The 16,528-nt window shown below is 33.0% G+C and overlaps 1 protein-coding gene and 1 long non-coding RNA gene across 4 annotated transcripts in view; one reads left to right on the forward strand and one right to left on the reverse strand.

The window, feature by feature from the left end:
* Positions 1-16,528, reverse strand: part of LOC141375562 (uncharacterized) — a 49,987-nt gene that overhangs the window by 21,056 nt on the left and 12,403 nt on the right. The gene's annotated exons all lie outside the window — the stretch shown is intronic.
* On the forward strand, positions 90-15,718 carry ubox5 (U-box domain containing 5). Of its 3 annotated transcripts, none has more exons than XM_073909263.1 (6): positions 90-181; positions 3,015-3,087; positions 7,175-10,099; positions 11,175-12,516; positions 13,923-14,048; positions 15,455-15,718. In XM_073909263.1, the coding sequence occupies exons 4-6, from the start codon at positions 11,592-11,594 to the stop codon at positions 15,655-15,657; spliced, it is 1,254 nt and encodes a 417-aa protein (XP_073765364.1). In that variant the 5' UTR covers positions 90-181; positions 3,015-3,087; positions 7,175-10,099; positions 11,175-11,591; the 3' UTR covers positions 15,658-15,718. The 3 variants fall into 3 exon arrangements, with proteins under 3 accessions (XP_073765364.1, XP_005166738.1, NP_001314991.1); XM_005166681.6 differs by having other exon boundaries at positions 90-177; positions 7,175-7,294; positions 11,586-12,516; NM_001328062.1 differs by having other exon boundaries at positions 91-181; positions 7,175-7,294; positions 11,586-12,516.

Here is a 16,528-nt window from a genome sequence, read left to right on the forward strand (position 1 = left end):
GATAAGTCAAACTAAATAAAAAAAAAAATCATCATCATGAATTCTTATTTCTAAATAAAAAAATAACATCGACAATCCGTTGAGTCGTTTCCCGCCAGCAGGTGCCAGGAGTGAGCGGCGCGCGCGCATTTCCTCACGGAAGTAGCGGTGACGTGATCGCGCTGCTGTGTCTCTGCTGTGGGTGAGTTTTGTTTTCATAAATGTGTGAATGTCGAGATGTTTCATGCTTTATTGATGCATATCTCCATCTGTTATACTCGTTATGTCCGTTCCGCAGGTTTGATCACACACAAACACACGGCTTCGATGTCAAGTTATTGATCACTAGCGGTTATGAAGCATGTTTACCATTGTTTACCATGGTAATTCTGTTTGTATTTTGCACATGCGCGTTGATAATGTCATCATATTCTTTACTGTGCTTAATCGTTGGATAAATATTATATGGATATGGGCATAAATGCTATGGTGAATATCATTTTACTACGGTAATGTCAAATTAAGAGTCCTGCTAGAATCATTTCGAATATTAGTGACAAGCAAGACTCTTGCACCTGTATTTGATGCACTTTAATTTAATTATACACATATATAATGTAAAACAAAGGAGCAACAGGTCAGATTTTCAAGCATCAATGTTAAAAATAAAGTGCAAAGCATCTTAAAGTGTCCTGGTTGATTTTATACGTTTTTTTCTGAGCATAACAATAACTATTATCAGTTTTCTCCATGATTTGCAAAAGACACTGAAATATCTCTGAGAGTAACAACAGTTTATACATCCTAAATAATCTCATCATTCATATTTAGAGCAAAAATAAATTGCTTTTATATTAAAGTCTCTATATGGATCACAATTTGATCAAATAAATACCCAATAATTGTCATCGTGAAATCTATTGTACACATTTATCCAAAATAATCATGTCAATTATATTTAGAGCAAAAATAACTTGCTTATATATTAAAAATGTCTCTATTTGTGGATCAAAATTTGATTTAAAATACTCAATAATTGTCTTTATGAATTCTATTTTACACATTTAATCCAAAATAATCTTGTTATATTTAAAAAATATGCAAAATAAATAATTATCTAATATATTAAAAGTCTCTATATATGATCAGTTTGATAAAAAACAAAATTGTTATTATGTAATCTATTTCACACATTTATCCAAAATAATTATATATTTCATATTTAGAGAAAAAAATAATTTGCTTGTATATAAAAAAATGTCAATTTATGGATCACAATTTGATTAAAACATTAAATAATTGCCACCTAAAATCTATTTTACACATTCATCCATAATAGTCATGTCATTCATATTTATAGCAAAATAAATAATTAGCAAATATATTAAAATTCTCTATTTATGGATCAAAATTTGATCAAAATACTCAATAATTATGAAATTTATTTAGCACATTTATCCAAAATAATGATGTCATGTTTATAGCAAAATAAATAATTAGCTGATGTAATAAAGTATAAATTTATGGATCAATTTAATAAAAAAAAATACTCTATTGTCATCATAAAATCTATTTTACACATCCAAAATATTCATGTCATTCATATTTATAGCAAAATAATTAATTTGCAAATATATTAAAAGTCTCTATTTATGAATCACAATTTGATCAAAATACTCAATAATTATTAAATTTATTTTGCACATTTATCCAAAATAATGATGTCATGTTTATAGCAAAATAAATTATTAGCTGATATAATAAAGTATAAATTTATGGATCAATTTAATAAAAAAATACTCAATTGTCATCATAAAATCTATTTTACACATTTATCCAAAATAATCATGCCATTCATATTTATAGCAAAATAATTAATTTGCAAATATATTAAAATTCTCTATTTAAGAACCCCAATTTAATTAAAATACTTAATAGTCATTATGAAATCTATTTGCACATTTATCCAAAATAATCATGACATATTTAGAGTTTAAATAAATAATTAGCTGATATAATAAAGTATCAATTTATGGATCAATTTAATAAAAAAAATCAATAATTGTCATCATAAAAATCTATTTTACACATTTATCCAAAATAATAATGTTAATCATATTTATAGCAAAATAAATAATTTGCAAATATATTAAAATTCTCTATTTATGGATCACAATTGGATTAAAAATAATCAATTATCATATACTATTTTGCACATTTATCCGAAATAATCGTGACATATTTAGAGCAAAATAAATAATTTGTTGATATATTAAGTTTATTTATGCAATACAATTTGATCAAATAATAATCAATTGTCATCATGAAATCAGCGGTACCCATTTATCTAAAATAATCATCTCCTTATTTATAGCAAAAACTATTTGCTGATATATTAAAAGTCTCTATTTGTGCATCACAAATAGATCAAATACATACTCATTAATTGTCAATACACAATCTATTTTACACATCCAAAATAGTCACATCATTCATATTTATAGCAAAAATAACCTGCTTGTATATTAAAAGTCTCTATTTATGAATCACAGTTTAATCATAATTCTCAATGGCCAACTAAAATCTATTAAATCCAAAATAATCATATCATATTTAAAGCAAAATAAATAATTTGCAAATATATTAAAGGTCTCAATTTATAATATAATAAAATACTCAATAATTGTCATCATGAATCTATTGTACACCTTTAATCCAAAATAATCTTGTTATATTTAGAGCAAAATAAATAATTAAGGGATATACTAAAATCTCTGTTTATGCATATCAATTTGATCTAATAAATACTCAACAACTGTCATAATAAAACCCGTTTAACAAAATAATAATTGACCATATAATAATTCTAAATAAGAATCACATTTAATAATCGATCGCTCAATCATCAGCAGTGTATTTTGCTTCCTCTAAAGCTTGAGCTCGGCCCTTGTGTTTCGTTCGTCCCTGTGCGTTTTCGTCATGTTGTTGTCTTAAATAAAAGACTCGGTGTTATTAAAAGACTGTCTTCTTTTCAGCGCTGTGAAAGCGGAGGCCATGGTGTTCAATCTCTGCCTGCCACACTTTCAGACCTCCATTCACTGCAACAAGGTACATCGACTGCCATTCTGCAGAAACCCAATGCACTTACGCACTTTAAAGCAGGTTGACCTTATGATAAATAATCCCATTCATGCTGCATTGTTACTATTTCACAAAATCACATGGGCAAGAGCTGTTCAGAATGTCAGCACAGCTTTATTTATAGTTGCTATATAATATATAGTGTTTGTTTGGTTTTAAATTAATTTAAAAAGGGCAATGCTCACATACAGTTGAAGTCAGAATTATTAGCCCCCCTGAATTATTAGCGCCCGTTTATATTTTTCACCAACTTCTGTTTAATGGAGGGAAGATTGTTTTAGCACATTTCTAATCATAATAGTTTTAAAAACTTATTTCTAATAACAGATTTATTTTATCTTTGTCATGATGGCAGTAAATAATATTTTACTAGATATTTTTCAAGACGCTTCTATACAGCTTAAAGTGACATTTAAAGACTTAACTAGGTTAATAAGGTGAACTAGGCAGGTTAGGGTAATTAGGCAAGTTATTGTATAATGATGGTTTGTTCTGTAGACTATCGGAAAAAAAATTAGCTTAAAGGGGCTAATAATTTTGTCCCAAAAATTGTTTTTAAAAAATTCAAAACTGCTTTTATTCTAGTCGAAATAAAACAAATAAGACTTTTTCCAGAAGAAAAAATATTATCAGACATACTGTGAAAATTTCCTTGCTCTTTTAAATACCATTTGGGAAATATTTAAAAAAAGAAAAAAAAATCAAAAGGGGGCTAATAATTGTGACTTCAACTGTATATAGATACATAATGTAAATATGTCAATTATTATAATGTATTTGTTTTTGTTGTAGGATATATTGCACCAAAATATACTGCGATAAACAATATTATTGTCATTTTAAGACCATTTTATGCCACTCATTACACAGTATAATGCCAGAATGACAATATAATAGCATCACAATGCAAGTACACTCCTCCAAAGAACACATCATATTTTATTCTTAAGAATATTCTTAAGATATTTCATATAATAACCGGCACTTTAACAGTTTAATAATGAGGCATTGGAATCAGAATGTGAAAACGTATATACTAAATAAATAATAATAATAAATGTTAAGATAAAAGTGCAAGGTAAAGAGCAATAGAGGCTGCGATATCAGACACCCACATGAAAATATACTACAGTCATTTATAGTAAATACTAAAGTGTTTTATTAACAATACTGACACTGACACCTCCAGTAGAGAGAAAGAGGTTGCTCAGTCAGCTGAAAGGTGGCTAGAATCATTTTTTTTTTATGCATGGATGATATATAATGCATCGCCAAAAATGTCCATGTGCTGTGTGATGTGTCCATATATTGATTATTGTGGCAGGCCTTGCTGTAGCATTGCTTTTCTTTTGTTTTTAGGGAGAAATGTATTGAAATCTGTTCCTGCCTCTGAATATAAAAAAAGGTTATGCCTTTACATCCCAGAATTGAGTCATGCACCTTGAATTTTCAGACTTTATTTCTCAGAGTTCTGTTTTCATGTTACAATTCTGAGTATAAAGTCGCAATGATCTAATAATAATAGAGCCAAGAGCGGACTTCCATAGAAAAGTACAGCAAACTCCTGATTTATTTTACTTAGTTTTTGCATGTCTTTACAAGCCTGTGTGATTTTGCTCTTTTTTTATTATTGTGATATTCCCTAATTGCTATAAATCAGGGCTGTCAAACTCAATTCCTGGAGGGCCGAAGCCCTGCAACACACTTACCTGTAGGTTTCAAACAAGCCTGAAGGACTCAATTAGTTTGATCAGGTGTGTTTAATTAGGGTTGGAACTAAACTGTGCAGAGCTGCGGCCCTCCAGGAACTGAGTTTGACACCTGTGCTATAAATCAATGAACATTTATGTATTTCATGAAACTCTAAAGGCATAGAGTAGGAAAAATAAAGCATTTCAGAAGCAAAAGATATATACATTTATGTACAATATAATAACATGTTTAAATAACAAATTATATATATTTTTAATTAAATGTAAACCTTTACGTTGTTTATCATAGTTTACACAAAATTTAAAGCAACTGTTTTTAACACTGTAGAAATAAAAAAGTGATACATTTTTATATATGTTATGTTATGAAGTAATGAAAATAAAACAATGTTGCTTTATTGAAACATTTTTGTAAATTATACAAATTATATATATATACATACATACAAGCGCGTACCGAACGGTTCAATATTATATAGAGAATCGTGGAATCTCTAAGATAGATAGATAGATAGATAGATAGATAGATAGATAGATAGATAGATAGATAGATAGATAGATAGATAGATAGATAGATAGATAGATAGATAGATAGATAGATAGATAGATAGATAGATAGATAGATAGATAGAGAAGTTGAGTGGACGGATGGATGGATGGATGGATGGATGGATGGATGGATGGATGGATGGATGGATGGATGGATGGATGGATGGATGGATGGATGGATAGATAGATAGATAGATAGATAGATAGAGAAGTTGGATGGATGGATGGATGGATGGATGGATGGATGGATGGATGGATGGATGGATGGATAGATGGATAGATGGATAGATGGATAGATAGATAGATGGATAGATAGATAGATAGATAGATAGATAGATAGATAGATAGAGAAGTTGAGTGGATGGATGGATGGATGGATGGATAGATAGATAGATAGATAGATAGATAGATAGATAGATAGATAGATAGATAGATAGATAGATAGATAGATAGATAGATAGATAGATAGATAGATAGATAGATAGATAGATAGATAGATAGATAGATAGATAGATAGATAGATAGATAGATAGATAGATAGATAGATAGATAGATAGATAGATAGATAGATAGATAGATAGATAGATAGATAGATAGATAGATAGATAGATAGATAGATAGATAGGGAAGTTCTACAATATTATATTTGTGCATATACATTAGATTAGTCAGTACAGAGGCCAAATCTGGAGCTTATCTAACAAAATAACTTCCTAACGCTTCAAAAATGAGTACAGCAAAATTTATATGTTATAGAAAAATATTAAATACAAATTTTAAAAAGAGGAAAAATCAAAAGAAGCAAAAAGTTGAAATTTAAAAAAAAATTGAAAGTTGTAAGTTAGTTGAAATTTTGTAGGTTGTAATTTTTTTGGGCCATATTTTGCTTGAATTTAATTGTATTATCTTTCAATTTCTAAATATGTTTGGTGACTAAATTTGTATTTTAATAAATATATCTCCTCAATAAATCAGTTTTGTTTAAATGCACCAAAGTACACTGCCTAAGAAATGGAGAAAGGTGTTCATTTTAATAATGGGGTGTACTCAGTTATGCTCAGCACTGCATATACAGTATATAAAATATATACAATTTTAATGTCAATTTCAACTGATAAAAATAGCCTGAACACATCATAGCGTTACTAAAACAGTAAAACATAAACATACAAAAATAGAAAAAATATAAACTTAATTTCACTGATACCAAAATAATAGTCATGTCACAGGCCTTATAACAAATGCAGATGACAAACTTTCTTTCTATCATGGTTAAATTCTGCAGTGACTCCACAAATCAAATCTGTTTTGACCCGTTTCTGGTCAACAATAATCCCAGCTCAACATTGCATGTCTTGCGATGTGACTTGTGGACACACATTGAGGTATCGGTGCTGAAATGATATATTGTGCAGCCCTATAATGAGTTGCATCAAATGGTCTTAAAATGACTATTGCTTATCGCAATATATTTCGGTGCAATATAGCCTACAACAAAATATAGATAATGTGACAGGCCTAAAGACAGCACTAATGTAAAATCATGAAAAAAAAGAGCAGCTGAGGAGTAAAGTTGTACACTTTGAAGGTGTTTTAAACTTTTCCTTTCAGACGCCTCTCAGCTTCTGCTGAATATAAGCGAGTTCAGCTCGGCCTTTGTGTTTCTGCTTCTCTTTGTGCTCTGGACGAGGGTCTTGAGTGCGTCTGAGCTGACCTTGCAATGTTCTGAAGCAGTAATACGCATCTCTGACTGTGTTTATGTGGGTGTTTTTGCGTGTTTGTCCTCCTGACAGCTGTGTGCCGATGGCTACGACGTGTCCAACCTTCTCTCCGAGGATCTGAATGTTCGCCGGAGAGGATTTAAGCTGGAGTACTTCCTGCGGCCGCCCGTGCATGTCACACTGAACTTCCAGGTGGAGAGTATTGTGTTTAACGTTAACGATATTAACACTCCTGTTTGACTTATGGGTAGGCCCACACAGAATCTGTGCACGCAGAATTCTGCAGATTTAAAGCCCATCATTGATTTTATTTATTTACTTGTGTAAATGTGTGTAATTCTATAGATATTCAGTTTTTTAATTAATTTCAGTAATATTATTGACTAATATGAAAATATTTATATGATTTATTTACAATACAGTTGATAAAGTAATACTTTCTGTCTTTCAGTAGAGATATTATATAAGAGACTTGCTTTGTTTACCAAATAAAGTGGATCTAATTGGATTTGCATTGTAAACATTAAAGAAAAGTTACATTTTAGTTCATATATTAGGGTTTTAGTAATGATACTCCCAAAATCATTCCGCGTCAATCCACAGTTTTTTACCAAAATTCTGTGCAGAAATAGCAAAAAATGTCCGCAGATTTCATCTGGCCCTACTTATGGGTAGGGTTGGGTACCAAAACTCTGGAACCGGTATGCACCGAACGAACCAGCATATGAATTTCGGTGCCTAATTCCAGTGCCACTGGTGCTGCGACAAGAACGTAAAAGCAGGTCGCGCACCAAAAGCGCCGCTCGGCGACACACAGTGCTATGCATTTTAAAATTCGCAAGTCAGCGGCTGTCCTCGCTGTGGCTTAAAAGTATCGGTTCAGGCACTGTTATGGCAGCGGTACCATTTTTCGAAGTATCGATTTAGCACCGGTATCAACCCTTATAGGTCAAAAAATGACCCAGACACAATTTTAGCATCTTAAAAGTTTGGTGAATTCTTCTAAAATGTCCCCAACATTAGAAAAAAAATGATCATTTTCTATTTTGATGAAGGTTCAACACAATATAAAAAAATAATATAGGCTATTATAATTTACTACTTGCATTTTATTTGTTATGCTTTATCCGTAAGTGTAAGGATTGCTGCGAGACGAATCGGTGAGACCCTGTATTTTTTGTGGAGGACTGATTACTGATTTGTCCATTTTTGGTCAGCTAGGGCAGTGCTCCTCAACCTGTTTATCACCACGCACCGGTCAACGCCTGACAATTTTACTGCGGGCGGTTGGGGGTGTTTCGTAGGTTGCTATGCAACCATCAACTGTTTTCTCAGAAGATGACAATCTGGCAAAGCATTGCTGTCACTCTGATACAAGCATTATTTAAGGAGAAAAGTACAAAGCACTGCAGTGTTGGTGTGTTCTGTGATGGAGAAAATTAGTCTTACCGAAATTTCATTCAAGCTGAAGCTGATCAGTCAATTCTTGTCGCATGACTCGCGGTGCCCTCGCGGCGTGCTCGCGGCCCAGGGTTCATTGGTGCAGAGCCGCGCACCTCCATTGGAAACAACGAACTTGTTCAAACTTTAGAAATACGCGATATGCGAACGCCGCTAAAAGGCCGCCGTCATTTGCGATCTCCATCAGTTGATCTTCTTGCACAGCCATGCTGGATTCACCTGATTTGTTGACAAGTGGGTTGTGGATCTATTCCATGGCAGTTCGCGAGTCGTTCACTGGGCCTTTTTCACTTAGCAAAGAAACTTTCCTAAGACCTTTGTTTCTTACTCATTATGCCGCTTGTGCGTTAAATTTGGGGAGATGCAAGCGAGAGAATACGGTAGTTTTTTTAAATAAAAGACTTTTCAAAATAAAAGCTCGTTCAGACTCAAATAATATTAAAACAGAAATAATTAGTGATTTCTTGTGCGGCCCGGTACCAATTGATCCACAGACCGGTGGTTGAGGACCACTGAGCTAGGGGATCATATGAACTAAGGCAACATGATCAATCTCCTAATTGTCCACTGCTAAGATTTTTTTTAAATATGACGCGACCCCCCACAAAGCTCGCTGAGGCCCTCTTGTGGGCCGCAACCCCCCTGTTGGGAACCGCTGGTGTACATGAATGCGCCCTTGTAATACTGTGCCCATGACAATTTTATTAAAATAACGCCATCGGAACCAGCCACTCAACCTTCAAGCATACTTGTCAACATTGAGATGTGAAAATAAGGGATATGCTCACCATAATAAGGGATTCCCCCAACCCCAACCCCCCCATTAAGATTTTTTACTACATTAAATAAAAGGTGTCACTCTAAAAATGCACACATCAAACGTTATAATGAAAGCATTCGACTGCTTTCCTGACTTTTTATGCACATTTAAGATAAAATTAGTTGTGTTTGAGGGAAAAAAAAACACCAAGATCGACATCCTTATATGATATTATTATTATTAGTTATGCGTGTATGTCTGTTTAAACACGCACCCAAAAGCCAAACTTTCCGCTTCAAATCGCGAGTACAGAATCCGTTTGGGAAACAGCGTCTGTTTATCACTATGGAGCGCGTCAGCTGACAGTCACGCACCGCTATATGACTGTTTTGAGGATTGTATAGGATGGGCGACGGCACCTGTAATCAGAAGGAAATGGAATCGCGCCGTTTTTAATATTTATTTATAAGAGTTTTCATTCCTAAACAAAGCGAAAGTACAGAAGACCCACTTTTTAGAGCAAGGGGCGACCCCTGGTGGTTTGGCGGTATGGGTTGCGTATAGGGAGGCTCGGCTGTTCAGAGAAAGACTGAAAATAAGGAAGAAATACAGGAAAATATCTTTACGGGATGATAGCGGGATTGAGCTGTAAAACACGGGAGAATCTCCGGAAAAACAGGAGGGTTGACAGGTATGCCTCAGAGGATTGTCACTTGCTAAACCATGTTGTCATTGTTATTTGTTCATTGACTCATTGTATAGACTGATTTCATGCGGCCGCCATTTTCAAAAGCAAAATCGAGGCTGCGGTGGTAAGAAACCCGGAAGTTTTATTGGGAGTTACATAGGAATGTTCTGTAACTGGCTATATAGATAAAGTGACACAATTTTATAATTTCATCGCCTTCCGAGTGACCCGGAGGTCTGTTCTGAATGAATGGTAAATATAGTAAGGGATATCAGAGCTCATTTTCAGCTAAGTTAAGGGAAATGGCACTAGTTAGCTAACGTTTTCTTTCCCAAACACACGTTTAGATGCCATTTATTAAACTCGAGTTAATGAACTGATTTTTTCACTATATTAGACTAGTCATGATACTGAATTAAAAGAAAAAAACATACATTATGATTTAGAACATTTCCCGCGAACATAAAGGCACTGTTGATGGCTTTCTTAAAACAGCGCTGATTTGCCATTGTGGTCACGTTTTCAACAGAAATGATTGTGATTGGCCGAGAAGGTCATCAGTTCACCGCTGTTTACCGAGCACACACACAACACAGACAGAGGAGCGATCTGCTTGTTGATTCGACTAAACTTCAAGGCAAGGCTGCTTCGCGCTTCAGTCTCCGTGTGTCTGTGTTTGCACTGGGTGAAGAGCAGTAAGCTGAGTGCAAACCAAACACAGAGACACGGATACTGAAACGCGAAGCAGCCTTGAAGATCAGTCGAGTCATCTGCGCTCAGCGGCGCTTCTATGTTAGCGGGAAATAGCCGGGTTTAAAACTTCAGTACCAGGACAACACTATTACAGACAACACGAGGGTGTGCTGCAGAGGACTGCAGTGTTTTACTGCTCACCGCGTTACATAGGCTGAAGCAGGAAAGCGTCCTCACTAGTGCCATGAGCTGACGCCTAGGAGGACACTTAAGCGCATCACTGAGATTGTGATCTTGTTTGATGCTAAATTGCTTTTAATTGTTTAAAATAAACTTACTGAACAATATTAAAGTGATGTTTACACCATTTCTGCATTTTAAAATCTCGAGCTGGAGGTTTATTGTACACGGCATGTTACTGCAATGTTTACAGTGCTGGTCCGATACTTCCGGGTTTCTTCCCACCGCAGCCTCGCTTTGGTTCTTTAAAATGGCAGCCGCTTGAAATAAGCGTATTGTATGGGATTTGTCCGAGACAGTGCCAAGTGTTGTGTGTGTGTATATATATGTTTACGTTTCTTTGTGGCTGTTCTTGAAAAATCCAATAAAATATAATTATTTAAAAAAGTTGGAAGATCTGTCTAAAAGGCCTGCCACAGCAGCTGGAAAAAAATCCTAGAGAAAACACTGAGAGACATATTGTGCAGCCGTAATATTACTGTTAAACTTAACAGTGACTCTACAGATCATGTGTTCTGTGGCTCCTGGTCAGCTAAAATTCTCAACATTGCGTATCCAGTGATGTGGCTACTGCCATGTGATATCGATGCTGAAACCATATATTGTCATCCCTAGATGTAAATAATTATGTCTACTTGCAGGTGCAAATGGAGGTGTGTCGGCTGGACGTGGAGCTGTGGCCGTGGGGAATGGATCAGGGCCGGAGCTCCCGGAGGATTGAGATCCTCACAAGTTCAGAAAAAAGCGGCGAGAACTTCCAGCTGGTGTCTCGATGTGATCTGAAAGAAGAGATTCATCTTTCTTTCACGCATCCCTTCTTTAAATCTCGTCCTCCATTCTGTGATCCTCCTCCGCCTTTTGTTGGCGAATCTAAAGAGTTTTGGAGCCCCAGATCTCTATCATCCGTCGCTCAACTACGCATCAGTATTCCCTACAGCGGAGCTGCGTCTGCGCTCGGATTTCGCTCTCTTTCCATCTGGGCTTTGCCTTCTCGATGCTGTAGTGAATCTGAACTCAAAAAAATCCATCAAGCACATCTAAACACGCTCAAAATAAACCCAACAACCCCGATTGCCACTAAATCAGAATCATTTCAGACTGATTCTCCAACTCCAGAAGAGTTCCTAGATCCATTGACGCAGGAACTAATGGTTCTCCCTATGATTTTACCCAGTGGCATGATAATCGATCAGAGTACTTTGGAGGAGTACGAGAAAAGAGAGGCGACATGGGGTCGACTGCCGAATGACCCGTTTACCGGCGTTCCCTTCACACCGAGCTCCAAACCTCTCCCGAACCCGCTATTGAAGAGCCGCATTGACCGTCTGCTCCTGCAAACGGGACACACAGCCGTCGGGAGCAGGAATAATACACTAAATAAACCACAGCCGTCCAGACTGATGTCTCACAGTGTCACAGACTCCAATGAAACACACAGAATGCAGTCTGAACGTGTTTTAGAGACACAGAGACAGAGATGTTCGGCTAAAAGAAAGCGGGAGTTCAGCTCTCCATCCACCAGCGCTGATGCTGATCACCCTCCATTGAGGAAAACACTCCACACGCACACAGGTTTGAATTAATGCCATGTAATGTCATTACTTAATTTAAAAAAGCATAAAAAAAATATTTTAAATGACTAAATTAATAATAAATAATTAAAAATAGATTACTGCCATAAATAATAAATAAAAAAATATTTTTAATATTTTTAATTAAATAAATAATATATAACAATTAAAAAACAAAGTAATTAAAAATGGATAATAATTAATAGATAGTTAAAAATATAAATAAATTTAGAATTTTAAACACATTAATAACAAAGTTTAAAAATAAATATATAACAATTAAGAATTTAAAATAATTACTTAATTATTTTTAAATGAGCAAAAGATAAAAACTTACAATTATTAAATAAATTAATAATAAATCATTAAGAATACAGTCCTACATCAATAATAAAAAAAAATAAAACGGTTAGGTCCTAAAATGTATTAATTATCAAACATTTATTATTTTAAATCCTAACCGTTCGGATTTAAAATAATAAATGTTTGATAATTAATAAATTTTAAATAATAAAAAAATGTATATTAATTATTACATAATCAAAATATGAATATAAAAATTGAGAATTTTAAATAATTAAATGCATTAATAATAAATAAATATATAACAATTAGAAATTTTAAATAATTACTTAATTTTAAATAAGCAGATAAATATAAAAAATAATAATTTAAATTCATAATAAATCATTTGAGTTAATGTCAGATAAAAGTGCATTGTTTGTGGCCATCATGGGGAAATTGTCAAGTATTTGACATTCTTAAAGGTCCTGGGAAGTGATTTAAAATGTGCATTTTTATTGGATGTTTCACGTAATCTCAACTAAATCATGAAGAGAGGGCAGGGCATGGTCTTGCCCCTCCCCTTTTAGTAAAACAGCCAATAGCGTTCTTATACTTATATTATACACACTCATTCACACACACACACTCATACACTATGGCCAATTTAGTTGATCAATTCCCCTATAGCGCATGTGTTTGGACTGTGGGGGAAACCGGAGCACCCGGAAGAAACCCACACCAACACGCAGAGAACATGCAAACTCCACACAGAAACACCAACTGACGGAATCGAGCCAGCGACTGTCTTGCTGTGAGGCGACATTGCTAACCACTGAGCCACCATGCCGCCTTACAGCATTTCTATTTCAGAAACATTTTTAATGGATTTGTGATTTATTGACGGCTTCTGCATATGGCATCAAATCATAAATATATATAATCATTATGGCTTGTCAGAGACTTTATAAACATTAGTCATCTTTGTCTAATGGTTAAGTGAATATGTGCATGTTTTAAAGTAAATGTTTTGTGGTTGTAATGAATTATAGTCCACTGTTGCTCTTTACTGTGTTCCTCCAGTGATTATTGCCTGGTTTTCTGTTTCTGTCTGTTGTGTTTCAGAGTCGGATTCTCATGAGCGGAGGTTAGCAGACAGTTTAGATCAAGCTCTGAACGCTGCACTTGATGGCTTACCAGTGTTCACTACACAGAGCAGAAGCACTGCAGACATTGAGAACACCTCCACTGGTATGAAACGCATTGAAATACAGCAGATAGGAGAAAAATAAAATACATAAATTAAGAAAATTATTGTGAAAAATTCACTTTAATTAAATACATTAATATTAATTAATAGATAAAAATAAAACAAGAATTGAATGATTAAAATGTATAATAATAGATAATTATATATATATATATAAACATACATACATGATTATTATAATTATTAAATAAATAATATATAACAATTTTAAAAAAACAAAGTAATTAAAAAAATTATAATAATTAATAGATAAATAAAAAAATATAAATAAAAAAATATAAATTTAAAACACATTAATAATAGTTTAAAAATAAATATATAACAATTAAGAATTTAAAATAATTACTTAATAATTAATTTTAAATTAGCAAAAAATAAAAACTTATTGTTAAGTAAATTAATAGTAAATCATTAAAAATACAGTCCTACATTAATAATAAAAAAAATTTTAACGGTTAGAATTTAAAATAATAAATGTATGATAATTAATAGATAATTAAAAATATAATTATAAAAATTAATAATTTAAAATTATTAAATACATTAATAATAAATAATTAAAAATACACTACTACATCAATAATTATAATAAATAAAACAATTAAGAATTTAAAATTAAAAATTTTAAATAATTTAAAATTATAAATATAAAAAAATAAATAAATTATTTAATAATAAATTATAAAACATATATAACAATTAAGAATTTAAGATCATTACTTAATTTTAAATAAGCAGATAATTCTAAAAAAGAATTTAAAATTACTAAACTAATAGTAAATAATTAAAAATAAACTACTACCATTAATGATAAATAAAAAATCATTTTAAATTATTTAAAAGTGTATATTAATGCACAATCAAAATATAAATATAGAAAATAAAGAATTTAAAGTAATTAAATACATCAATAATAAATAAACAAATATAAACAATCAAAAAATGTAAATAATTACCTAATTTTAAATAAGCAAATATAAAAATAAGAATTTAAATTAATAATAGATCATTAAAAATAATCAATATATTAATAATAAATACAAAATAAAACAATAAAGAATTTTAAATAATTAGAAAAATTATAATAATAAATAATTAAAAATAGATTATCACCATTAATAATAATTAATAAATAAAAAGATTAAGAATTTAACAATTAAAAATGTATAATAATTAATACATAATTCAAATATAAATATAAAAAATAAGAATTAAAGGTAATTAAATACATCAATAACAAATAATTAAATAAATATATAACAATTAAGAATTTAAATGAATTCATTTTAAAAAGCAGATAAATATAGAAAAATATATATAATATATATAATAAATATATCAGTGTAGGTCTGATCTGAACTAACTCTGGTGCGTGTGTGTTTTGCAGGTGGACAGACGTGTGTTTTCTGCTCGTGTTCACTGACGGTTTATTCCTCCAGCGTGCCATCATATTCTCTGCCCTGTGATCATCTCCTGTGCGGCCCGTGTTTGAGACACAGAAACACGTCTGATCCACAGAAAACAACGATTAACTGTCCGGCATGCGGATCATCAGCTTCATCCAGAGACATTACACGAGTTCATCACTGAATCTGCCTGTGTGCTTATTTTTGTGTGTGTTGTATTCATTAAACAAAATTGAGAAGCAGCATTACACGGACACTGACGTTATTAATAACTGCATACAGGTCAAAGACTAATTAATCTGATTTTAACCTCTCTCTATGCGCTTCATGCTTCTGTCAGTCTATGGAGACTCCTGTCATCTAAAACTCCACATCTATAATCCTCTTAGTCTATGCTGACATTATCTTCAGCAGCTCAAACACTCTAATGGCTAATGGACAGACGGCTGCTTCTCACTCAGGGCTGCTGTTTATGCTAATGAGGGCGAGATGGGCACTAGTGGGCGGGGCTTTCCCCCTCTGATGACACGTACAAAGGCAGAATGTCAATCAAAGTGTTTCATTCATCAAGTCTGATTAGAACAAACACAATTATACATGTTGACTATTAGAGGCTGGAGATATCCACACACTGCTGACACACAACTGGGTTAAACCTGTGGTGTGTGTATGTGTGTGTGTGGTTTTTGTGTGTATCTGGTTTTCTATGCGAGTGTGTGTGTGTGTGTGTGTGTGAGAGTGTACTGTGTATGTGCGAGTATGTGTGAGTGCATGTGTATGTGTGAGTGTGTCTGCGTGTGTATGGTTTTTAGTGTGATCTGTGTGTGTGTGTGTGTGTGTGTGTGTGTGTTTGTGTGTGTAAGAGTGTGTGGTTTTTAACTGTACTGTGCATGTGTATGTTTGCATGTACTGTGTGTGTGTGTGACTGTGTGTGTGTGTGTGTGTGTGTGTGTGTGTGAGCGAGGGAGCGCATTGTGATTTTTGAGTGTGATGTGTGTGTGTTTGTCTGCCTATGTAAGTGTTCTGTGTATGTATGTGCGCTTTTGAGGGTGTTG

This window comes from Danio rerio, chromosome 8 (genome assembly GCF_049306965.1).
Source record: "Danio rerio strain Tuebingen ecotype United States chromosome 8, GRCz12tu, whole genome shotgun sequence".
NCBI lineage: Eukaryota > Metazoa > Chordata > Actinopteri > Cypriniformes > Danionidae > Danio > Danio rerio.